This window comes from Mus musculus, chromosome 16 (assembly GCF_000001635.26).
Source record: "Mus musculus strain C57BL/6J chromosome 16, GRCm38.p6 C57BL/6J".
NCBI classification, from domain to species: Eukaryota; Metazoa; Chordata; class Mammalia; order Rodentia; family Muridae; genus Mus; species Mus musculus.
This window is the reverse complement of record NC_000082.6, coordinates 90,775,806-90,800,445: the sequence shown is the minus strand read 5'-3', so window position 1 is coordinate 90,800,445 and position 24,640 is coordinate 90,775,806. Positions and strand designations below refer to the sequence as shown.

The window sequence follows — 24,640 nt, the reverse complement described above, 5'->3', positions numbered from 1 at the left end:
TGTGAGCTGTATCCCAGATGCCCGTGTGTTCGTAACATGAAGCATCATCTGTCCTTTGCTTTTCAGTGTTAATAACTGATTTACAATTTCTAATAACCAGATCTCACCACATTGGCCTCTCATCAGAAGCAGCACCATGTCTCCATTATCTCTGGCTTTCCTAAAACACAAATAATTGTTTTCATTAGCAAGCAAAGGGGATTGATCCCAGCAGGCAAAGGATGTTTGTCCCTATCCTAGAGTGAACTAAAGAAACTTAGGCGTACGTGCCTTCTGTGTTCTTCTCTGTAATGGCAGCATGTGACATGTGAGTCTCCTTTGTCCTACAGGGAGTGCATGACGTCCGGCTGGCCTACATCCAGTTTGCCCTTTCCTTCCTAATTGCGGGTGATGACAACACCATTGGACAAGTCCTGGAGATAAAAGGTGGGAGTGCCCTGTCCCTTGGGGACGTGTGAGGTTCAGGGAACCTACCGCAAGGGTTTCTTCCAAAAGAGGCTGCAGCCTCTGTAGCTGCAGTGCGTGCTACAGTGCTCGGACGATGCCTTTGAGCAGTTGTGTGTTGACAGCACTGGTTGGTGTTCCCTTGAGGCCATCTGGGATGCCAGCACAACCTTGAGACGCAAACAGGAGGCTTCATGGCTTTTGTTCCAAAGGACACGCAGATTCATAGCTCCGATTTTTCTTAGTATTTATATTTTTTAACATTTTTACTTATTTATTTTTTATGTGTCTGTTGTTTCCCCTGTGTGTATGTTTATAGACTACATGCTTGTGGCCCCTGCAGAGGACAGAGGCGGGCATCACATCTCCTGGGACTGCAGTTAGAAACAGTTTTGATCTATTAATGTAGGTTCTGGGAATCAAACCTGGGTTCTCTGGAAGAGCAGCTATTGCTCTTAACCACTGAGCCGTCTCTCCAGACCCAGTAATTGCAATAATTAAAAAAAAAAAAAAAGTATAAGGGTTTGGGATATAGCTCAGTTGTATAGCGCCTACTTAACATATACAAGGAGTTTGATTTCTGCACCATAATAACTAACATAGACAGATAAATTGATTGCTATTATGGCTGTACTCCATGTTATTAGAATATTACAGAATGTAAGGGAGCTTCACTTTGACCACCTCTGGTGACTGCCTCCTTGGAGCAAGGCTTGCCAGTTATTAGGAACATTAGTGTTTTATTAAGAGCTTCAGAAAGATAGTAATGACTGTCCTGTGGTAGCATATAGCAGTCGCTCAGAGTTCCAGAATCTTACCCTTATGTCCTAGAAGAGCACTGGGCTAAGTCCTTGGGAGAGTCCCCATGTGCTATAGCCTAAGTGGTTGGTGACCAACCCTTCTGCCTCAGCCAGGGCAGGGGAACTGAGCTTCGTGCTACGGGTGAGGGTCTGAGTAAAAGTGAGACTGTCTGTGGTCAGCCTGGGCCGTGTGGTGGCTCTGTTGCTGTTGGTCAGAGCGTGAGGGGAGGAGAGAGATTGCATTTGCTTAAGGTCTACATTAGTGACTTTTCTTTTTGCTGTAACAAAGTACCTGACAAGCAACTGAAGGATGGAGAGGTTTATCTGGGCTTGTGTTAGTTTAGGGAACAGTCTTTCATGGCAGGGAAGGCATGATGGCAAGAGTGTGAAGTAGCTGGTGACATTGAAGCCATGGTCAGGAAGCAGAGAGACGAATGTAAACATTACCATCCCATGGGCCTCAATGATAGTGAGAAAGCAGGCTGAGTGCCAGCATCCATCGCTCTCCAGCTAACCGTTAGCAGGGGATGGGGTGAGCAGACGGAGCACTAGGTGTCCCCATACCCACTGAGGTCAGTGTTGCAGGGACGGGGGTGAGTAGAGAAAAGCAGCAGGACCATCAGGCAGAGCAGCTGGACCCGGCAGAACCAAGCCAACTCGGATGGCACCGTGTTTGCTGCTGAGTAGAGGATTATGGTTAACTTGAAATTTGTGCTTTGACTTTAAAAACAAAAAAAAAAGAATGAGTTCTCTTTGTAGGATTGTGTGTGTTCTTTAGGCTTGTGTGTAGCCAGTGAGACAGATTGTTGGGTCTGCAGCTGTCTTGTAGGTAGAGAGAAGGGCAAACAGACTACCCCCTCTGCGCTGTGAAGCAGCTCAGAGCCCAGGACATCCCAAGCACCCCTGAGCTCATTAGGTGGAAAAGATTTCCAGGGTTGCTACCATGCTCGGTTACCCCCCCCCACCCCACCCCCACCCCCCACCAAATAGCACCAGGTGACTGTTACTTCATGCAAGGAAACGCTAAATGGGGCTGGGCAACTACCACCCTTCCTGAAAGTTCTGTGATTGTTTTACCTTGAGATGTCCTTGAGTCCCTGTGCCACGGAACCAGTTTACTGTTGAAACTGTGAACCTGGCACAGAAATCAGGTGTGGCATTATTTGCTCTACATTTCAAAGTTCCATGCGTTTATTTAATTCTTTGCAACATTCATTTTTCAGAATTTATCCCCTGCATCTTTAGCTCAGGTATAAAGGAGGATAAGATTTCTACCATCAACATTTTATTGTCCACACTGAAAACAAAGGTACGTGTTTGCTGTCTTGTGTGTCTTGTTGTCTTTGAGGATGAGTAAAGGCCTGTCCTCACTCCCCGGCCCCCAGGGGGCTTCAGAGCTGAACTTACAGTGAGGTAGTTTGGACAAGAGCTACTTAGGCTTAAACTTGGCATTGGTGGGGAGTTAGTTTGGGGCTGGAAGGTTAAAGAAGAGCGGGAACTCAAGCAGCCTGGCCGCTTTGCGACTATAAGGGAAAAGCTGTCATATGACCTCAGCTGCAGCAGTTTGGACTGTAAATTGCAAATGATACTTTCTTTACAAACCTGCCCAAGTGTTCATTTGAGTCATGTTGCATATTCTGCCTTTTTTAGATATCTTAAGAAACATTTAAAACTTGGTAAAAGGATCACGAATTGTATATAGATACCTTCAGTGATCAGTGAACAAACTGACCCCCTGAAATGAAAAGTTAGAATCCAGTGCTTTACAAAAGACTAAGAAGCACGGATGGCACATCAGGTAGTGTTTACATCAGGGATTCTCCTCACTCAGGGTGACTGACCCATTCTCCGCTAGGGGAGACCACTTGAAGGTGTCTGGAGATAGTTCTGATTGTCACGGTGGCATGGTACCAACAGTCCCTTATGGATAAGACCAGTGACGTTACAACACATCCTGCGGGGCAGTTCCCAGAGTAGAGGCTGGGAAACCCTTCACCTAAAGTAATCTGAGCTCACCACATGGTACTCAGTGCTAGCAAAGATGAAACAGAAGTGAGCGCTTTCCGAGAGAGCGTGCTGAGCGGGACGCATGAAGTGTCAGTCTTATGTATGCTTACATGCTATTCCATTGCATTATATACTTGAACCACCCATCTGGAATACAATTTCCTGAAGCACAGTAACAGGGGTTTGGGGTAGCCCTGGGTGGTGCTGAGATCTTGATGTGGGTCCTGTATGTAAGAACTCTCGCCTGCTCCCTAGTCAGAAATGTGGTTAAAAAACAAAACAAAACAAACTATGTAGCCCTATGCTGGTCATGGCTTTGCAGGGAATAGCCTGAGTGTGGGAATACCTAATACAAACACCACAGGAACCGTGGTATCAGTTATGGTCCAGTCAGAGCACAGAAGGACACTTAGCTCTTCAAAATGACGCTCTGAGAAAAGCTAAATCATGTAAATAAAAGGAACATCCAAACCATAAATAAATATAACCAGTGTGCATTGTGGTAGGACGGAGGGGCTAAAAAAGAAACACACCAAAATGCTAAATGGATACTCTAAGATACTTGGGAATTTGGCAGATTCTCTATTTCTTTTTCTATTTTTCCTTTTCTTTGGTAAGTTATCTTTCCTCAGCACGCATACATTTCTCATATAGCATAGAAATGATTGACTTTCACTTTTCTTTCTCTTCTTCTGTATCCAGGTGATTCACAATAAAAACATCACGAAAACCCAGAAGGTGCGTTTCTTTACTGGGCAGTTTCTGAACCATATAGCTGCTCTCTACAACTGGAACGGGATCACAGATGTCACTCCAGAAAAGCCAGAAAGTGCTGCGGTGAGTCGCAGAGTCACAGTCAGGATAAGAAAACTTCTGAGCCCTATCTTAGACCTCTAAGGGAATATCATTTGATCTATTTTTTTCTGACTTATGGCTATATAGTTAAATTAATTCTTTGCAAGGTATAATACAGTTCCTGTAAGATTTTTATTCTAGTCTTGGAACAATGAGAGTACTACTATTTTGTTTTTAATGATAAAACAATTATCTCCTGGAGGAGTGGCACCTGGCTGGCCCTGCAGTACCTGACTGGTAGGTTTAGAGGACTCCTCCAGGCTGCCTCTTATTCCAGAATTCCGTCCAGAAGACCTCACATTTTGCTTATGTTGTGATTGTAAATTCATGAGCTAAATTAAAGCTGTCCCCCTCACATTGGTCCAATCCTCGCATTCATTTTGGTTTTCCTTGGATGCTTCTGAACATGGACTTGGCTAGCCTGGCAAGGACTCAGGCTCACTGTTAAGTTGATGGCCATTTGCCTCTTGAGAGCCTGCTTTTGCTTCTCTCTCGGTGACTCGCCCTCTCCTCTGCTTTAAACACTGTTGTATGTTCCTCACCAGGAATTCCCACAGGCTGACAGACGCACTCGTGAACGTGGGCGTTTATTCAGGAGCACAAGACAAATCTTAGCCATTTTTAACCTTTTAAAGTTTAAACTTACAAGCTGAATCTCATCCTTCTTAAGAGTGTTGTGTCATCCTGATCAGTGTGTATCTACTGCCTGGGGGTACTTGTTTGCCTTTTCAATTGATCTCAAGTATTGATTTAAAGTACATCCCTAGTTGCTATCATCACGTGATATTGCCCAGTTTTAATTTTGTAGCTGTCACTAAGGACCTTGGAATTGATAGTTTATTAAACCCTTCTAGATATCAGCTGAAGAGGCGGGGAAAGCCATGGTGAGGGACCTCGTTCATAACTTCCTGATGGATCTCTGCTGTTCTCGAAAGCATGGGATTAGTTTTTATGATGCCTCTTTGGGAACTTCTGGCAGGTAAAGTACATTGCTCTGTGAACCCCTGTGTGTATGTTTCTTAAAGGGTGGCGCATCCTGACAGCCCAGTGGAATCTGTGATGCTTCAGGTCAAAATCATGGACATGATTAAACTCATTTAGGGGAGATTTAGAGAGTGTGTATTTATCAGTGCCCTTGGAGGCAGTAGACTCACAGTTGTAATTCAGGCATACAGATAAAGGTCCGTTTACCAAGGAGAAGGTAGTGGATGTGTGTATTTAAAGACAACAGTGTCCCTGGATCAGAGAAAGAGCCCCTAGAGTGGACCTTCCCAGGGAGGGAAGCTCCTGCTGACACAGGCTTATTAGCAACCCTGAGCTCTGTTAGCCCAGTTTTGCATAAGGTAGCCACAGAGAGGCCAAAGCACTACCCTGTGAGTGGCAGAGACTGCACTGGGTGCAGGAAATCTGATTCCAAAGCTAAACAGCCCTGCTCCTCCAGCTGCCAGGGGGAGGACTTCCTCATTCACAGTTACAAGATTTTATCAGTAAGGACCAAATCTAATGGTATTACTCCCTCCTGGCTACATAGCATTTCTTTTAAGAATTTAGCCTGGTAGCATGTCTTTAATCCCAGCATTTGGGAGGCAGATGGCTCTCTGAGTTCAAGCCCAGCCTGGACTACATAGGAGGTTCCAGGATAGGCTGAACTACATAGTAAAGAGACTCTGTCTCAACAAACAAGCCAGTCAGTGGTGGCGCACACCTTTAATCCCAGCACTTGAAAGGCAGGCAGATTTCTGAGTTCGAGGCCAGCCTGGTCTACAGAGTGAGTTCCAGGACAGCTAGGGCTATACAGAAACCCCGTCTCGAAAAAACAAACGAACAAGCACAAAAGAATTCAGTTACTTATAACTTCTAACTGGAGCAGCTGTAGGAACATAACTGATACCTTCAGTATGGTGGCATGGTGGGAAATCTGCCTATGACTGTAAATTTGTTTTAAGGGTATTCTAATTTAATTTACTACATTTATTTTATCTTTTAATATTATTTTCTATTTTTATTTTATTCTGTGTGCTGGGAATCACACCTAGGGCTTTAAGCCTTCCCGGCAAGGCCCCTACACCTGAGTGTATCTCTAGCCCTGACTTAATAGGAGCTTTTTTCCTCATCAGAATGAAGTCATTTTCCTATTAAGATGCAACTTAAGGATTTTAGGATTCGGTACGATGTTAGAACTGTTACTGTTACTTACATGCCTCTAAGTGATTCCCCTTTTATTGCTATGCCTCTGAGAAAGATGGTCACCTAGTAAGCATTAGAGCATCAGTTGAAGTGCTTTTAAGTTTGCAAAAAGCTGTAGTTGATGTGGAAGTTTTGAAGCTATTGGCAGACACTAAGTGTTGTATTTAGGGGCTGAGGAGGGAACAGTGCGCTGTTGGAAGTGGAAAGCGCAGAGGAATTCAAAGCAGGGTGCCCGACAGTCATGGGACTCATCCCCTTATTTCTTCTGGTCCCCATACAAGTGCCACCACTTCAGGGAAGCTTACCCTGGTAATCCTGTCGCTCAGATAGCCCCTCTGTTGTCACTCGTTTTGCCTGGCCAAGGCTTCTGTGGCTTTTCCCCACCAGGTGTAGTTATTTCTTTGTCCGTAGTCTGATTGATGAGAAGTAAGAGCAGAAACTGTTCATCGTCCAGGACGGTGGCCGCCACACCCTAAGTGATCACTGAAGACAAGGGGCCAGCATAGAGCGAGGGATGGCAGCCTTTTCTGTGAGAGCCAAGTAGTAGATCAAGCTTGGCAGGCCAGTCTCTGTGACTGCCCAGCACTGCTGTTGTGAATAGACAAAGACAGATGGCTATAACTGTCAAGGGTAGGTGGTAGCCCATAGTATGACAACCTAGGAAGCCATTTAAGAGCAGATGGCAAAGCCTGGGTACATCTGGCTGCTCTGACCACCCAGGGTCAAGCAGCTGTGGAAAGTAGTCTTAAGGCTCAGGGCAGATGAAGCATGGAGCCTGAAGCTTCAGCTTACAAGACCCTGGGTCGGTGCTCCCTGTGAGGTTTAATGTCAGCAGGGTTTCCTGCTGGCTTTTGTTTGCTGCCCAGGCTGGTCTAGAGCTTGCACACTTAAAACAACCTTCCCACTACAGCCTCTTGAACAACTTGAGTTTCAGAAATGTGCTGCCATGCCTGGCTTTACTCTCATCTTCATCCTATGCTTGAAGATGCTCAGCCTATTTGGGGACACCATGACTCTTTTCCCATAGGATTCCTTCCCTAGGGCTCCAATTTGCCAAATGAGGTGAACTAGACACCTTTCAGCCATTCAGAAGTAAAGGAGGGAGATTAAAGCCCTTTGTGTCCCCTCAGGCCAAGGCATACCCTGTCGGGTGGGTACCCTGGAGAGAGTGTACTCACTGTCATGTGACTGTGTGTCTCTGAAAGTGACTTCAGTGCTCAGTGTATTTGAACTTGTCTTGACCTTTCTGGTCTTGTCTCTGTTCCTAACAGAGGAGGCAACCTGACACTCTTGCACTTCTTGTTGAGTTTGAAAACTGCAGCTGGTGATGACCTGGTGGCCTCACTTGTGGTGAGCATTCTGAAGGTGTGCCCGGACCTGCTGACCAAATACTTCAAGGAAGTCACATTTTCCTTTCTCCCAAGAGTGAAGTCCACTTGGCTAAACAACGTGAAGCTGCTAAACAAGGTACAGAGCTCAGCCAAGCTGTTGGCAGGCAGGGCCGTCTGAGGACTGGAGCCAGTGTGCATGCTGGTCTGTTGGGGTGAGCACTGAAGCCTGGCTCAGGGACAGGGTATTGGAGACCATGGGATTTGGTGGCCTTGGCTATGGTAGCATTGGTTTCTCACTGAGCAGGATTTGGAATTTTCCCTCTTGGTTCAGTTGAGCTCATTTCTGATCCTTGGGAGTCACAATTTAGGCTGATATCAGTGAATTCTGAACAGAACACTAAAACTTGCAGGAAGTAATGCAGTGTTTGAGTGGTGTGACTAGCTCGGGCAGATATACCGTTCTTGAATGCTTGTGACCAGGAGGGTTTGTGTGGGTGGGTGGAGTGGAATTTGTTATTCAGTATAATCTCTACAAGCTTGTTTGCGAGCATGGTGATCCTCCTGTGTCTTCCCCCACACACCACTGGGGCTGCAGACCACGCACAGCTGTCTTAGTCAGGGCTTCTATTCCTGCACAAACGTCATGACCAAGAAGCAACTTGGGGAGGAAAGGATTTATTCAACTTACACCTCCAAACCACTGTTTATCACTAAAGGAAGTCAGGACTGGAATTCAAGCAGGTCAGGAAGCAGGAGGTGATGCAGAGGCCATGGAGGGATGTTCCTTACTGGTTGGCTTCCCCTGGCTTGCTCAGCCTGCTCTCTTATAAAACCCAGGAAACCAGTCCAGGGATGGCACCACCCACAAGGGGACCTCTGCACTCGATCACTAATTGAAAAAATGCCCCACAGCTGGATCTCATGGAGGCATTTCCTCAACTGAAACTCCTTTCTCTGTGATAACTCCATCTGTGTCAGGTTGACACACAAAACCAGCCAGTACACACAGTCATGCCTGGTATTTTGCATCCAGTGCTCTTGCTTACTGAGGCAGCTCTGGAAATCTGAAGTTTGAAATGCTCTAAGATATGAAACTTGAACATCATATTGGTGTTCAGAGAGTTGTGGATCTTGGATTTGTAGATCATACTTAACTATAAATGAATCAAGTAGAACTATAGTAGTGGCACCTAGTGTGGCTTAGCTTCCTCTGATTTATGGTCTTCAGTTGGGGACATTTCCATGATGGTTGGCTTCTGCCTCAGACTGGCCGTTGACTCGTGGTTTTCTTAGAGCACCTGTGAACGCAGCCTCCTAAGGCCTGTGAGAAGCGCTCGCCTTGGCCGTGCATAGAAAAGCCGCCCTGTGCCAGCCTGTCCTGGAGCTGCTTCTATTGCTCTCCAGCCCTATGCTGCTGAAGGGGCGCTTGTGTGATGTTATAGACTGGCTTGAATTCTTACGGTGTAGCTTGGTTACTGTGTGTCTAGTATTCTCATGGAGGTCCAGCTTTGACATCCTAGCAGTTTGTGTAGTGATATATAGTGGATTTGGGGGACTTACACATAGTATTTCTTCCATCCGTAACTCAGTCTCTCTCTTCCTTTTGTAGATCTATGAGGCCCAGCCAGAGATTTCCCCGGCCTTTTGGACCAGAGAGTTTATCCCATTGCCAAGGCTCCTGGCGATGGTGATGGTGACCACAGTGCCTCTGGTGTGCAATAAGATCATGTTCACTCAGGCATTAAATGTAAGTCACAGAGAAAGAGAGACGACTCAGTCAGTGGTTAAGAGGCCTGGCTCTTCCAGAGGAGATAAGTTCAGTTCCCAGCAAGTGTTGACTTACAACCGTCTGTGACTTCGGTTTCAGGGATCAGACACCCTCTGTGGCCTCACACACACACACACACACACACACACAGCTTTCTCTTGCAGAGCCGTCTACAGCGTGTGGCTCCTGAAAACACCTGCTGATGGTATGACTGTTTTGTCAGACAGAGCTTTGGCTTGAAGTCACCAATGAGGGCAACTGTGCACCTGGGGTTAGCCATTTCTTCTGGCAGTGATTATCATGGTGTCTTCAGCTCTGCTTCAGTATACTGTGGGGACCCCTGTTCCTCTACACTTCTGTAGGGTGTGTGGATGTGGGAAAATGTTAGAGGAAGGGAAGAAGCTGCAGTAAGACTTCATTCATTCAGGATATCTGGAAATAGTGGCGAAATTTTCAGCCAATCTCTTAATTCTTTCAAGGGCCTAATAGACCAGGGTTAGATTTCCTTTTACATCGAGGAACAGCTGTTTTCAGGCAGTGCTGGGGGAAAGTGATACTTACAGTGTGTTTCGTGATTTAGTGGCTAAGAGCACTTGCTCGTCTTCTGGAAGACTCACTTTAGTTCCCTGCACCCATGTTGGGCATCTCATAGCTGCCTGTAGCTCCACCTCCAGGACATCTGATACTGTCTCCTGACCTACAGACACCTGCACTCACGTGCCTATACTCACACTCAGACACACACGTGCACACAGACACATATACATACAGACACAACACATACACAAACCAAACTTTAGGTAGCGTTCCCCATATTCCATCAGAAGCATCACTGTGGGTTCCTGGCTTTTGCCACAGTGTACTGGGCCCACCCTCTTTTGATAATAGGACCTGTGGGTCCTGGAACATCAATCACTGAGTCTCTGAAGTCATTGAGGTCCTTGACAGACTTCATGGTTGTTCTCTAACTAAGGAGCTCTGGGCTCGTGTCAGAAGTCTGTGGTGTGGGTTGCTTTTGTGTTACTCCATCTTTTGTCGCTATTCCAACACCTTAAGTTGTGTAATTGTGCATAACTTTTAGAGGCTAACGTCCAAGGTTGAGTGACCTCGTGTGTTTAGGCTTAGTGAGGCCCCACTTACTGTGTCATGAGCAACAATGGATGAGCTAAAAGAGCCACAGTGTTTGCAGAGTGGGCGGGAACACATGGCGAGAAAGGAGCTGGCAACTAGTGAGGGGCTGGTTTATTTGTTTATTTACTTTTGATTTCTTGATGGTCAGGTGGTCCTCTTGCCTCAGTCTTCTGGGTGCTAGATTACAGGCATGCAGCATGCACCACCAATCCTGGCCCAGGTTTGTTTTGTTTTTGTTTTTGTTCTTTTTTTTGTAACAACACTTGCTTCTAGAAATCAACTCATCTCATGAGAACTGTGTTAACTCACAACTTAAGCCTACTCAATGACCCTACCTCCTCTCACTACCACCATATTGGAACTAGACTTTTAGCATATACTTTTGGGGGCAGATTTTATTTAAGTCCTCAAAGTTGCTTAGTCTTCATCATGAGCAACCTGCCATGTTTTCTTGACTTCTTTCTGCCTTACTTCATGTGAGTGCTTCTTACGGACCTCAAGTGGCTGCTGGGGAGAGACCCTGTGCTGTCACTGCAGATAATACGTAGTAATAACTGAGTGTTGTCTGGGAGGACTGACTAAGAAGTACGTGCAGAACAAGGTCTACTGTGGGGCTCTGCCTACAGGAGCTGCTTGCTGGCAACTGCTGTCGTCTGATAGAGTAGATGTCTAAGGTCCCCAGGTCACATCTTCTCAGTGGAGAGTCCTGCCGTCTCTTTTGCTTTTCCCTGATAGTAACCTGAAGAGCAAGAGCCCTTCAAGCACCGTTGTCCCTGAGACACACATGTGACTTTAATTCTTTTTTTCTTCCCAGTTGGACAGCATACCTGTAAAACACTCAGCATTATCCCTTATTTCGGACATTTTGAAGAGAGCATTAAAAACAGTTGACCACTGTCTGGACAAAGAGACATGGCAAGATTCAGACGTGTACACAGCTGAGATGATGGAAGAATTTGTTCAGCTCTTCAGAGAAGCCTTGGGCAAGGTGGGTTCAGGTCCAGGTTTGAATTTTCACTGCAGACCCCCTTCACCAAGCACAGAAGAAAGAAAGAGTTATCCTGGGACATTGGGTGGGAGCCGAGGGGTGTGTCTTCTTAGCTGCTGGATAGAGAGGCTACAGGGAGTGTCCTGCCACAGTACCCAGGAGCAGCTGATAAAATGTTTGCTTATAGATCTCACTTAGAACAGAGCTGTGCACGAGCTAGGAGTCGGACTATGACTTGCTTTTGCACGGAAACGAAGGGTTCTCATTCTAGTGGGACCTGTGGCTCATTTGAGTCTGTACTATGCTTCTTTCCCTACCTGTAAGTGCACACACGCTGATGTAGTGTGATGGTGCTCTAGCTCAAGTTAGAAGGGAATGAGAGTTGGTGGCTAGAGAACATCTGTTTGCTCCATGGCTAATTCTGCTAGTAAGACATGGCTTCTACACACGGCCAGCAGTGTGGAGCCCCTGGTGGTAGTTGGCAGGTTACTGGCAGTGTTTCCAAGAAGAGTCCCTCCTGTGCCACTGTCTGGTTTGAGTGAAGACTGAGTGCAGTTGTGGGATACACTGCAAGCTTCCAGGGATGTGTTGTTCTCGCCCTCTCTTGGTTCCTCCTCTCTGGATTTGCTTTTGCTTTCTCCCTGTTAACGCAACAGGTCGTTGATGTCTTGCCATGTTTCAGATGACTGATTTTTAATCTCTGCTTCTCTTCTACACTTAGATTTTGCCAGATCTGAACACTGTTATTTGGGTTTGGCAGTCATTTAAAAAGCAAGAGATTAAGGAGGACCATGAGAAAGGGAAGAAGAGCAGCAGCAAGACTCCTGCTGTCTCTAAAGCTGCCCAGCATGGTGAGGCCCTCAGCTGCTTCTGCTGACCTGGGACAGAGATGGCGGGCAGCCGGGATGGTTCCCCAGAGGATTCTCAAGCAGCTCTGTGTCAAGGCTCCTCTGGGAGGGCACAAAGATTCTTGTATCCTTCTTTGCTTAGGGGGAAGCGTTATGTAGAACTGTAAATTTTAGTATCAGAAATACTTTCAGGCTTTATATGCCAGCACCATGTCTCTCTGAAGATTTGACCGCCCATGCTGTGTGAGTGGGTAAGGACTCTTGGTTGCTGTGCAGATGGAGTGGGCTACAAGGCCCATCTTGTGTTAAAATATGGTATTGGCCAGGTATGGTTTTCCATATTTAGACACCACAGGACAGTCCTTACTGTGTATCCCCACTGCTTAGATGGGGACAGGAAGCCTAGATATTGGTAGGTAGCCTTGCTTTATTGCTTAGCCAGGCTACCGCAGTAAAGAAGGCTTAAGACCAGTCCCTGGAACAGTATCCACCCTGTTAGCACACTGGCCCTGAAGTGTAGTTACTGTGTTTTCTGTAGCCTGAGTATGTATGCAGTTGGCTAGGGCTGTAGTGTGAATGCTTACCTGATCAGGGACAAAGACACATATTTGTCCTAACACATGTTGTCTCCCTTTGGTGCAGATGTTGCAGAAACAATTCTTCTGAAATCAGTTCTGCTCCAGGTCATATGCCTCTACCAGCAGGTCGTTCCCCACGTGATCATGCAGTACAACTTTGACTTCAGCAAGCTCCTAAAAGGTGGGTCTTAAGGGACTGCAGGCGAGCTGCCTCTGTTCCTGCCAGTAGGGATAAAGGACACTCCAGTAAACTGCAGCAGAGTCTAGGAGCTGAGGATCAGGAAGGGGTAGTGTGGGCAGTTTATCAGCAGATGTGATCCGCCATCATAATTTATTTGTCCCACTATTTTCTCTGCTAGCTGGGATCCATATTACATACTTATTGAACACATAGGATATCAGTGAGAGTGGAGAAAAGCCCACCAGCCTGGGCAATGCTCAGAGTTGCTTACAAACTAGGTGATTTGGTACTTACTCCAAGGCAAGGGTGCAAGGGGACAGAAGAAAGGAGAGCCCTGCAGAAGGGACATGCCATCCTGTTTATACAGAGGTGCAGTATGCATGGCTACATTGTGTTTTACTCGAGTGAGTCAGGCTCAAGCCATCTTATATAAAATATCATCATGCTGGTCTGGACACAGTTCCTTGATGGTCAAGTTTACCTAATAAAATCGACGTTATAATTGGGCCTACAGATGACTTGCAAAAATACCATTCTTGGAGTTTATATAAGTTACTGAAATAATTATTTTCAAGACTTGTAATTAGCATTTTAATCATCAAGGGTGAAAAGTTGTCTTTTCCACGTGAACATGAAATTTACAGAGACACGGCCATGTAGGTCTTAGGAGCAGTATCCTTCCCAAGCAGGAGAGGACTCTAGAGAACAGGCTAGGGAACGGGGTCAGTGGTCAGGCTTGGCAGCCATGGTCTCTCTCCACAAAATACTTACGGCTTGGATGATAGGGCCTGTTCTCTGCATAGTGTAATGGGGTGATAAAAGATTCATGAGTTCAGGACCACACCTGGAGGTAGCATGATGTGCTATATTATGGTGACTTCAGTTATAATTATAGTTAAAATTGGCTAAGGGACAGACAGGGTTGTTCTGGGCGTGTAGAATTTGGACTTTGGTTGACAAATCCCCATAGACATCAGGTAGGGGGTGTCAAGAGAGGAATGTTTCCCACAGCCTGAGGGAGCATGGAACACAGGGAGCAAATTACATCTTTTTTCTTCTCTGAGTCAGGGTCTCATCTGGGTAATCTTGTGTTTTCCTGATCTCTGGCTGCAGGCATCATCTCTGAGCAGGGCCCTTCTCAGGAGGTCCCGCCCATCCTGCAGCACCACATGCTCAAGGTGGCCCTGGAACTGCCTGCTAACAAGTTTTTGTGGCTAAAGGCACAGGTAGGAGTCTGACATCTCCAGTCTTTTTCTGCAAGTGTGTTCGGCTGGCTTTCACAGTTCTCTCAGTGAACACACTTGGAAATAAAACGCATCGCTTACCCTTTGATCTCACCCTGAAAGAACTCAGTAGCCAGGATGGGAACACCACCGTGCTAGCAGAGAGCTGGCTGGCAGAAAAGCTGGCAGATATTGGGCACAGTGTTTGCATGTCTTCAGTAGCATTTTCTAGGGCCAGAATGTTCACTCGTGTAGGGAAGGTCACCAGGCACCAGATAGTCCCCTGTGCCCTCTAACCCTCGATGCTGTCCCTCCTGTGCACCGAGGGATGACCAGCAAGATTACATGTGCTTCTGAGTGCCTCAGACCGTACAGTGGCTTGGCTCCTGTGTGCCTGTTTTATAGAGAGCCAGGAGCATGGAAAGGCGTGCTGACATTTATACACAGCATTTTCAGAAAGGTGTCTGTATTTGCGTGATGCTCTCTTTCTGAGGTGAGGACAATTCATAATTGCATAAGGACTTACAAGATAGCAGGTTACACAAAGTGCTTTGGCTGCTCCACCCATACCGTGTCCGGCAGGCTGCTGGGGTCAGAGAGAGTTCAGGACACTTGTGCAATGCTGTAGCTCCAGAGTGAGCCCAGGTAGTGCTGCCCACAGTCCTCCTGTCAGCCTTCAGCTGGCTCCTTCCTGAAGTGACATGCTATATGTTGAGACTTTCATACCGGGGGAGTTGGGCTCCATAAGTAGATCTTGGTGCTATACTTAGAAAGTGAGAATAATGGTCCTTTTTTACACTGGTGCTAGGGATAGAACCTAAAGCCTGCATGTACCAGTTAAGCACTGAGCCACTGAGCTACCTCTCCTTCATACTTTTTAAAAAAAATACAAGAAACTTGGACCTCACCTTAAAAGCAAAGCAATCCAGATCATAATATGTTGTGGAGTAGCAGGCAGTGAGTCAGAGGAATAGGAGAATTTAAAAGTAAATCAATGCAAATGTATCATTAAGTTAGTAAAAGAAAAATATAATAATAGTTATCATTCAGAAGGAGAGGATACAAACATGGATGTATGCACATGTGCTTGCACACTCACAACTATTCACACACGTGTGTGTACAGGCCATTAGTAGAAAGAAGCTAGGACACCTGCTATCTCTAGGAGGAGAAGTGGAGGGTGGAGAAAGGAGCCTTAGTCCCTGTACTTCAGTTTCCCTGTAAACCTTTACAAGTAAAAGTGAAATCCTCCCAAAATTTCCAGTCACTAACCAGTAACTGCACCTTCTTATCTGCATGTCAGGTCAGCACTTTGAAACATAATACACCAGGAAGTTCCAGTTGATGGATCACTTGTCCAAGTGTGTTCCACAGAGCCTTTAAAGAGTGATAGAAACCACGGAGGCAGAGAGGAGTTATCAAGTAGAAGGGACAGCAAATGACACACAGTGCTGCGTAGTCCTTCCTTCAGCACTTTGTGACACTTGAGTGCTTTTGGATCCTGAGTATCACAAGAAGTGTCACACTAAGACATGTTTCCCACACAATCTTTGTCCATGAAAATTTGCCCAAGAGAGGCCGCTTAATGTGAAAGAAATGGCAACTCTTAAGACATTGGTTGACAGCCTGGAGGTAGTGGCGCATGCCTTTAATCCCAGCACCTGAGAGGCAGAGGCAGGGAGATCTTTTGAGCTTGATCTACAAAGCAAGGCCCAGCACAGCCAGGAATACACAGCTGTTGGGGTGGGGTGGGGGAGTGGCACTACACACACACACACACACACAAAACAGTAGCTGACATTCTGTGCTCTACCCATTTCATACTTCTGAAGTGCATCTTCTGTACGGGCATTGTGTACTGGACCAAGTTATCCCCAGAACTTTGTCGTATTCAGGATCAGCCTCTCCACTAAGGGACATGACACATTACATAGACTTTACAGAGTCTGGGCCAGGGCTCTGAGGCTCTGTACTTCTCTAAGACAGAGGTTCCTCAGCATGTGGGGCAAATGACCACAAGGGTCACCTAAGACCACCAGAAATCAGATACTTACATTATACTTCATAGCCCTAGAAAAATTACAGTTATAAAGTAGCAACGAAATAGTTCTGTGATTGAAGTCAGCACAACACGAGGAACTGTACTAAAGGGCTGCAGCATCAGGAAGGGTGAGAGCCGCTGGTCTAAGGCGTGTGTTCCCAGTCTGGAGTCTGTTATCAAGGCCTTATGATGTAGCCACTGAGTGGCTGGTGTGTTCACACGGTCCCCTGATGAAATGCAGCCCACACAGCCGAGGTGGACAGCTCACCCCACCTGTGTGCAGTGTCTACACTGGAGCTTCGTTTCCAGGACACTGCTACCTTCTAGGACTCCAGTTTCCATGTAAGTCAGATAGTATAACAGCCATGCCACTCCTAGATTGAGGGGGGATCGCGTACATGAAGACCTTGAGCTGTGGCCCCCGGAAATGCTTACATGTTGTTGCTGCGGCGGCAGCTTGTTACCATGTGCTGCTGGAGGGCTTGAATGAGCGCTAAAGTCTTCTCCGTGTGGCATCCCAGCACTGCTCTCTGATTGGTAGTTAAAGTTAGCTGACATGATGAGCCTGGCAGTGTGCAGAGCATGCAGTCAGTCACACGTCTGCTCAGTAAGTACTGCCCCTTGTCACCTGTGCATATTAACAATTTGAGATAATGTCCAAACCCTAGGAAGGCCCCGAGGCAGAAATCATTGGAGGAGAACGCTCGGTTTTTTACCTGCTGATGAAGATGTTTGTGAATAGTAACCATTTGCAGCTCAAGTCCTCCACTAAGCTTCTGATCATGAAGGTACCTTGTAGCAGCTTCGTGTCTGATAAGCAGCTGCATGGCTGTCCTTATGGTGGTGACGTAAAATGGGCTAGGAGTACAGTAGAGGCCTATGAATTTTTTTATTTGGAGTATAGTAAATTTAAACTTTTTTATAATGTTTTCTTTGTTTATTTTGTGTCTGTGTGTATGTGGGGGGACCGGAAAGGTGAACTATGAAAGTCAGTCAGGACTAGCACTCTACATATACTCTGGTCCCCTGGGAAACTGTTTCAGAGCTGTGGCTTATCCCTCCTTCCCACACTTCCCTGGGCCTCTCACCTTGGACCTTGTCCATCACTCCATCTCAGGTGTCCCCAGAGTGAGATGCAGGAGTGAGGACTTGGTCCTCTTGGCTTCTCTCTTGCATGTGGCACTCACTCCTCCGAGGTCACTTGACCAGTCAGACATGTAATACACTAATACACGCCTGTGGTCTAGACTCAGGAGTTCTGATGCCACATTGCCACACCCTGTCTCAAAAACACTAATGGTGGTAGTTAGTGCCAAGATGAGACTTGGTGGTTTTCGCTGCAGGGTTACATTTTGAGCTTCTTACCTGAGTGGCTTGAGGCCCACCCTGTTTTAGTCCCTGCCAGTGCAGCCATTTTCTTACCGACCTCACGACTGAGAACTGCAGAGGTACACATTGCACACTCCTGCAGGGCTCTGGGCCCTGAGCCCCCTACATCAGTGGACCGTTACGAGGGTTTCTTATTTGGCAAACAGGCCTTGTCTCATCCCAAGCTCTACCTTGGTAGGAATGGTGGGCTTCTTACCTAGGTAAAGGTTGAGTCACACACGCTCCTCTGGTCTTTGTGGGAATCCAGAGAAAAACCAGTTCCCTAAGAACCACCTGGGCCATTCTCCTTCTCGGAGCTAAGGAAAGGAAAGGGTGCACACAGTGAGAAAGGAGCCGTGGTGTCCCCAGGGGGCGTGGAGTGGTCTTGGCCCTGGGTCTCAGCAGCGGGGTCCTGTCCCGGGTAAGGGCTGCTGCACCTGTACGCTGGCACGCTGCTCTGAAACGTGTGCAGCTGACAGAAAGCAGGTTCTGCCCTGACTTCCCATGGCTCCACGCCAACAGATCCTCCGGGACACGGGTGTGTTCGAGCACACGTGGAGAGAGCTGGAGCTCTGGCTGGAGCACCTGGACAGCACTGCAGAGGAGCGCAAGGAAGCCGTCATTCAGTTCCTGGAGCGGGTAAGTGCGAGCTCCATGGAGCGGTGTGCGCCTGGAGCAGCTGACTGGGCCACACCGAGGCTTTCTCAGGCACTTAGACTTGAGAGCCCACTCCATGTTAGCCTCTGAAAGAGCAATTCTTACTGCATGCTTCTTGATTTTATTTGGGAAGCTTGTTTTTTCATGAAAGAATAAATTTATCCAAAAAGCCAAGTTACAAACCAGTAGAATAGAAGAGATATTTTCAAAATTGCTTAACAAAAAAAGCTTTTAAAATATTTTCAGTAAAATTATATTATTATTATTATTATTATTTTTAATTATCATTATTATTATTAAAGGCGCTTCATATTTTCTTACTTGACCAAAGGCATTTTGGGCTTTCTCTTGTTGCCATTTAACTGTCTTCACCTGTCTTTTATGTTCAGATTTTACTGACACTGGTGATGAATCCTTACTCATACACGGACAAAGCTTCTGAGTTTGTCCAAGAAGCCAGCACCCTGCAGGCCTCTATGGGGAAGCAAGATGCAGATGATGTCAGCATCCCCATCTCCCATATTGATGGTAGGTCTCATGCCCAGAACCTCAGGCCACGGTTAGACAGAGCAGGGCTTGTGCTGAGGCTTTGCTCAGAGCACAGACAACTCAGTTCCTTGTGAGAAAGATGAGCCACTCTGGAAATGAAGCCATCTCACTTACAAACTGGGCCATAAAAGAGGAACTTAGCGCTGTGTTCCCGTGTGTGTTGTCTACCCTTGACAGATGTCAGAAACCTCGTTAACAGCTCTAAGGTGAGGACGGTATTGCTTTTCTCTAACATACAATTCAGAGAACTGGGAACAGAGACCAGATCACTTTGGCTCTCGCAGGTTCTTCCGTGCAACTCCAAGATTTGAACCTGTTCACCTAGCAGTTGATGGAAACAGATGCAGAGACTCACAGACAACCATTAGTCAGACATTGGGGAATCTTGTGGAAGAGGGGGAGGAAGGATTGAAGGAGCCAAGGAGTCAAGGCCTACACAAGAAAACCTTCAGAGTTAACTACTCTGGGCCCATAGGGGCTCACTGAGACTGAACCATAAACCAGAAAGCATGCACGGAATGGACCTAGCCCTCCTACACATATGTAACAGATGTGCAGCCTGGTCTCCATGTGGGACTCCCAACAACTGGAGAAGGGTCCACCTCTGATTCTGTTGCCTGCCTTGGGATCCCTGTCCCCTAACTAGGCTGCCGATTCTAGACTCAGTGGGTAAAGATACACCTAGTCCTATTGCAAGTTGGTACGCGAAGGCGGGTTGATATCCATGGGAGGGTAGGTGAGAGGGAAGGACTGGGAAGAGAGGAGGGAGGAGAGAGAGAGGTTTGAACCTAAGTGCCCAATTGCTGTCTATGCTGTAGCCCTCTCAGGTATCAGCTTGCTTGTCTGAACATGGGTAAAGTTCCTCAGCTTTCGGTACCACCTCAGGGGAGTAGCCTGCACTTTGTCAAATACCATACCATAAAGTCTGTAGACCTTGTCTTCACTTGTTCAGGCCCAAACTCTGGGAAGCATTTTTCCTCTAGAGAAGTCTGAAAATGTGTTCATTTTGTTTTTCTCCTTTTATAAACATTCTCTTGCCTCTCCCTGTGTTGGGCTGTTTCGAGGAGGATCCTCTGATGGCTCCTACTTAAGCTTGCCTCCCCTCTTCTGTCTCAGATGTGCTGGACATGGTGGACGTCCTGGTGGAAGGCAGCGAGGGCCTGGACGAGGATATTGGGTTCTTGTTAAATGAAGACATGATTCTGCTCACCTTCCCCTTCAGTGCTCTGGTCCCTGCAGCTCTGGAAGCCAGGAATAAGCTGCTCCTTGGGACAGACTGTGAAGCAGGTACCTGTGCAGGTTAGGGTGTCTGTGGGGGTTGGCGTTGGGAATGCTGGGGGCTGAAGTGCTAAGGGCCAGCGGTCAGATTCTCCAGTGATGGACATACCCTGTAGCTCAGCTCAGAGCACAGGGCGGCTGTGAAGGCTGTTTACACAGAGCACAGGGCGGCTGTGAAGCTCTCAGCTCAGAGCACAGGGTGGATGTGAAGGCTCTGTTTACACAGAGCACAGGGCGGCTGTGAAGGCTGTTTACACAGAGCACAGGGCGGCTGTGAAGGCCGTTTACACAGCTCCATGGAACAGCCATAGCTGAGGTTTTCTCGCCAGCACTCAATCCTGCTGTCAGGGTAGCGACGATTCTTGGCTGTGTTGGGTTTCCTGAGTATCTTAAACCTGAGAGCACTCACAAATCATAGCGGTCTGGAGAGCCCACACTTCACCACAGCCAGGAGCCCGCATGGCAATAGTTTGAGGGTAAAAAGTCTGTTTCCTGCCAGACCTTGTCATAGGCCAGAACAGGCCAGGTGGCTTTCCTGGTGGTGGTTTTCTGGGAAGTGGCCTAGGGATCTAGGCTCTTCCATCTCATAGCTATGCCATATGAAGGCATGGTTTCTATAATGGTTGGGCAAGGCAATCCTGGTTATCCTAGAGGATTTGGAGAGGGACTCGGAGAGGCCTGTGTGCCACGACAGAAGAAGGGACAGGAAAGCCACCTGCAAGTCCTTGGCACAGGTAGCTTTGGTCTAGCTGTATATATACCTAGGTTTCCCCTTGCAGACCTGAGGACCTGGTTTCAAACCATGTGCTATGTACATACACACATACTGAAATAGAGCCTTCCCACATGGGCATCTGACCCCTCATGGAGCTGCTGCTCCTGGGTCTGATGTGAATATGGAAGGGCATCAGGTCAGTATCTCAGAAGCAACCTCACTGATCCCTAACCCTGCCCGCCCGTCTCCTTGCAGGGGAAAGCATCATGGCATATATGACTGCAGTGTTGACCGACCTTCTCCATACCCAGAGGGACCCCCTAGCTCTGTGTCTTCTGCTCCAGTCTTACGACAAGTTTGAGCCTGTTAGCCTGCTCTGCGGTCAGCAGCTTGCCCAGTTTCACAGATACTACAGTCTCTGGATTCCTGCGCAAGCCCAAGAGGCCTTGGTGAGCTGTACTCACTGCCCCCTGAAGTCTCTTCCCTTGGTGCAGCTGGATGTGTAGCTGGGCGGGCAGCTGCAGGGTCCAGATGCTGTGCTGGGCAGAGTCGGGCCTTCACCTTCCTCTGTCCTCTGCTTACGTGAGGAATGACAGTCATGTTGTCACTGCTCCCTAATGACAGGAGTGCCTCGTCACTGCTTCTGCTTGGCCTCATCCTCCTTTTCCGTCCCATATAAAAGAAGTTTTTATCTCTCTGTCTTCTGGAGACCCTAGTGTTCTTAGCTAATATGCCTGCCCCTCAGCACAACCCATGAGCTCCGTACAGGGAAAGGAAATGGGGCGATGGGGAGGATCTGTGGAGTGGGATTCTTGCTCGGATGCTGTGTGTCTACACACTGGGGCAGAGTCAACCTTGCTGTGGATTTGAGTGGATTCATTCCATCTCAGCTATGCTTAAAAATGCAGACAGCGTAGGGCCTTTTTCTTATGATGGCAGCCATTTTGGTGGTATTCTGTGTGTATTTTAAGCCATTTGATCCACTACCTCTGAGAGGCAGGCCAAGACTGATCACCCTTTATATACACGTGAAGAGAGCTTGCACCAGCAGTTAGCGATGGGACAAGGTTTAGTCAGTCTGTTTGCAGAGCTTATGTTCAGAATAGGGATTGCCACTTTCCTCTGTAAAGAGGCCATGGTCACCAACAGTCACCAGATGGTTTAGTTCAGTGCCACTCTGCCTGTGCCAGCCGTGTTGGTGTCCACCCTCTGGAGTGGATCCCAGCTGGATTCATCCTTTGTGGTACTTATTTAAACCTGGTTGCCAGGCTCTGGTCATAATCGTGACCTAGCTAGCCGCTATGGAGTGGGGTCCTAAGACCCAGCCTTTGTCCCACTGTCTCAGGTAATGCTGCTGCTACCCTGGTCCTCAGACCGTGCTTTGAGAACCACTGGGCTTCTGGACACAGTGTCTGAGCTCATTAGCTAAAGGAAGTCATGTGTGTGAGTCATGTATAGATTTAAATGGCAGTTTGGCAGTTATTAGGGAATAACTTGTTTGGAGCAGGACTGCTCTGGATCCTTTTCCTTTAACTATTCCCCCTCCCCAGTCCTTTGACAAGATATTGAGGGGTGGGCAGGTAGCTTGCAGCAGGCCTTTGCTTTAGGTGGGGTGCTTTTCTAGTTTGCAGCAAATCTTCCTGGTAACACAGTGATCAAACCCTATGTCTGAGGCAGTCAGCTCCTCACTGAAAGGTCTGTTTGTACCGAGTGCTAGGTACCTGTGCATTCTGTCAGCAGGTACACTTTAGGATAATCTCTGGCTGTCAGTGTTGGGATGGAGTTCCCTTGAGTACAGTGCCACACTGCCCTGCATGCTTAGTGTGAAATGCCCTTCATTACACATTACCACAGTTGTCAGCAGTGTGTGTAGCCTTTGCTTCTGAGGTCATTTCCTTCCCATCCTATCCTTTTGATCCCTCAGCCGCTGCAGGTGTCCAGCAGCTCAGGACCATGTACACTCCCGCCATCTTCCTGCTTCTCCACGCTGCTGCAAACAGCCTATGAAAGCCAGACACTTGGGGATAAGAGTGTTCAGGCACAGCTTCTCGCCGCTGTCCCAAGCCTGGCTCTGCAGCACATGCTGCGCTCAGCCAAGCAGGTACTGCTGTACCTCAAGAGCACCGTGGAGAACTTCAGCCAGGTTAGTGCCTTCCCTTCTCCTCCAGCCCCCCACATGCAGAGCATGTGCTCTTTTGAGTCTGCACCACGGGGAGGGACAGGAATCCGGATAATGCCACAAGGCAGACCCCAGTTCTAGGACCTGACTCTTAGCTCTGCAGTTCCCGTGCTGGGCCCCTCCTTGAACAGCTGTGCAGAGGCAGCAGCGCTCGTCTGTCGGGGTAGTGTGTGGACTCAGGACAAGGCCCTTCCTGTGGTGCCCGGCCATTGCAGCATGTCCAGGCTTGTCTTCCATGGATTGTGAGTCCAGCAGCTCACGTTTGAACTCGGCTGCTGTGCTTTTACACTTTCCTACATTAGGTTTCCTGGCTGATCCGGTCCTCTTATTAAATAAAAAAAGCCAGGGGGTGGTACACATTACCTTTAATTACTTTTAATCCCAGCACTCGGAAGACAGGCAGACTGATCTCTGTGAGTTCCAGGATAGCCAAGTTTACAAATAGAAACCCTGTCTTGAAAAATCAAAACCACCCTCCCCCCCCAAAAACAGCCTTCATACATTTATTTATTTACTATAGTGTTGTGTATTTATGTGCACATGCGTGCATGTGGAGGCCAGAGGCTGGCATGTAGGAGTCGATTTTCTTTCACAGTGTGGCTCCTGGGGACTGCACTCATCAAGCCTAGTGCCTTTACCTGCCAAGCCATCCTTCGCCTTACTTTAGCTGAGTTAACATTTGTATCTCACTGAGGTGTTAGGAAGACGAATTTGCCTTACCCCATGCCCCTGTGAGTAGTGAGGACATGTGAGTAGTGAGGACATGCCAAGTGCTCTCTTGGCTACAGCTTGGGCTAATCTGGGGAAGGACGGTGGGAAGGGAAGATGGATTGCCTTATAGTTGTGGAGGAAGCCCAATCTCCCATGTGAGAGGAACTTGGAAACTCTGCATCCAAGTCTTCCCTCGTTGGCCTTCCCCTCCAGTTTCCTGCTGTGATTCCACAGGGGCCTGGCAGTCACTACTCTGTGACTGGTCAGCCCTTCCTTGTCTGAGGGCCATGTGTTTCTTCCAGCTGGGCAGAAGTGTGGGCCCAGCTCTGCTTCAGTCCCTCCTGGGCCTCCTTAAGCAGCTGGTCATCCACGCTGAGCGGCTGGACGCCCAGAACCAGCAGAAGCTAGAGGCTGCCCGGGCCGAGTCGGATCTCTTTTTGGACATGGAGTCTGTGGCTTCCCTTGAGTTGGCTACTGACAAGGTATTCCCCTCCCCCACTCGGCCTGTCAGCCTTTTCCCACAAGCTTTCAGGTACTGGCTATTTCTGAGTTGTATGTTCACTGTAGGAAATAGAGAAATGTAGAAAACTACACCTGAGATGTTGCAAGCCATCTATTACCCGTGCCCAGGGAGAGCAGCTTAATTTGGGTTTTTTCTTTCCAATTAGTCCTTTATAGTCAAGCCAGCACTCAGCTCTTGTTTGTATCTATACCCTGAGCCTCCTGAGGACGTCCGAGTGAGGGTCAGGTAACTGTGTGCTGCTGACTGGGGCTCATGTCTGCTGCAGCAGCGCTCTCCTG

At 47.7% G+C, this 24,640-nt stretch overlaps 1 protein-coding gene across 2 annotated transcripts in view; it reads left to right on the top strand.

Moving 5' to 3' along the window:
* The window catches only part of Urb1 (URB1 ribosome biogenesis 1 homolog (S. cerevisiae)), a 58,941-nt gene that overhangs the window by 10,022 nt on the left and 24,279 nt on the right, over positions 1–24,640 (top strand). The window contains exons 5-21 of one of the 2 annotated variants that reach the window (NM_029497.1): positions 330–426; positions 2,468–2,553; positions 3,954–4,088; positions 4,961–5,085; positions 7,565–7,760; positions 9,234–9,371; positions 11,338–11,511; positions 12,233–12,362; positions 13,002–13,118; positions 14,232–14,344; positions 17,051–17,170; positions 18,273–18,389; positions 18,797–18,935; positions 20,073–20,243; positions 21,205–21,398; positions 22,874–23,092; positions 24,142–24,321. In NM_029497.1, the coding sequence (NP_083773.1) occupies positions 330–426; positions 2,468–2,553; positions 3,954–4,088; positions 4,961–5,085; positions 7,565–7,760; positions 9,234–9,371; positions 11,338–11,511; positions 12,233–12,362; positions 13,002–13,118; positions 14,232–14,344; positions 17,051–17,170; positions 18,273–18,389; positions 18,797–18,935; positions 20,073–20,243; positions 21,205–21,398; positions 22,874–23,092; positions 24,142–24,321 (2,451 nt within the window). The remainder of the gene's footprint in view (positions 1–329; positions 427–2,467; positions 2,554–3,953; positions 4,089–4,960; positions 5,086–7,564; positions 7,761–9,233; positions 9,372–11,337; positions 11,512–12,232; positions 12,363–13,001; positions 13,119–14,231; positions 14,345–17,050; positions 17,171–18,272; positions 18,390–18,796; positions 18,936–20,072; positions 20,244–21,204; positions 21,399–22,873; positions 23,093–24,141; positions 24,322–24,640) is intronic. The other variant, XM_006522977.3, reaches the window with a different exon arrangement.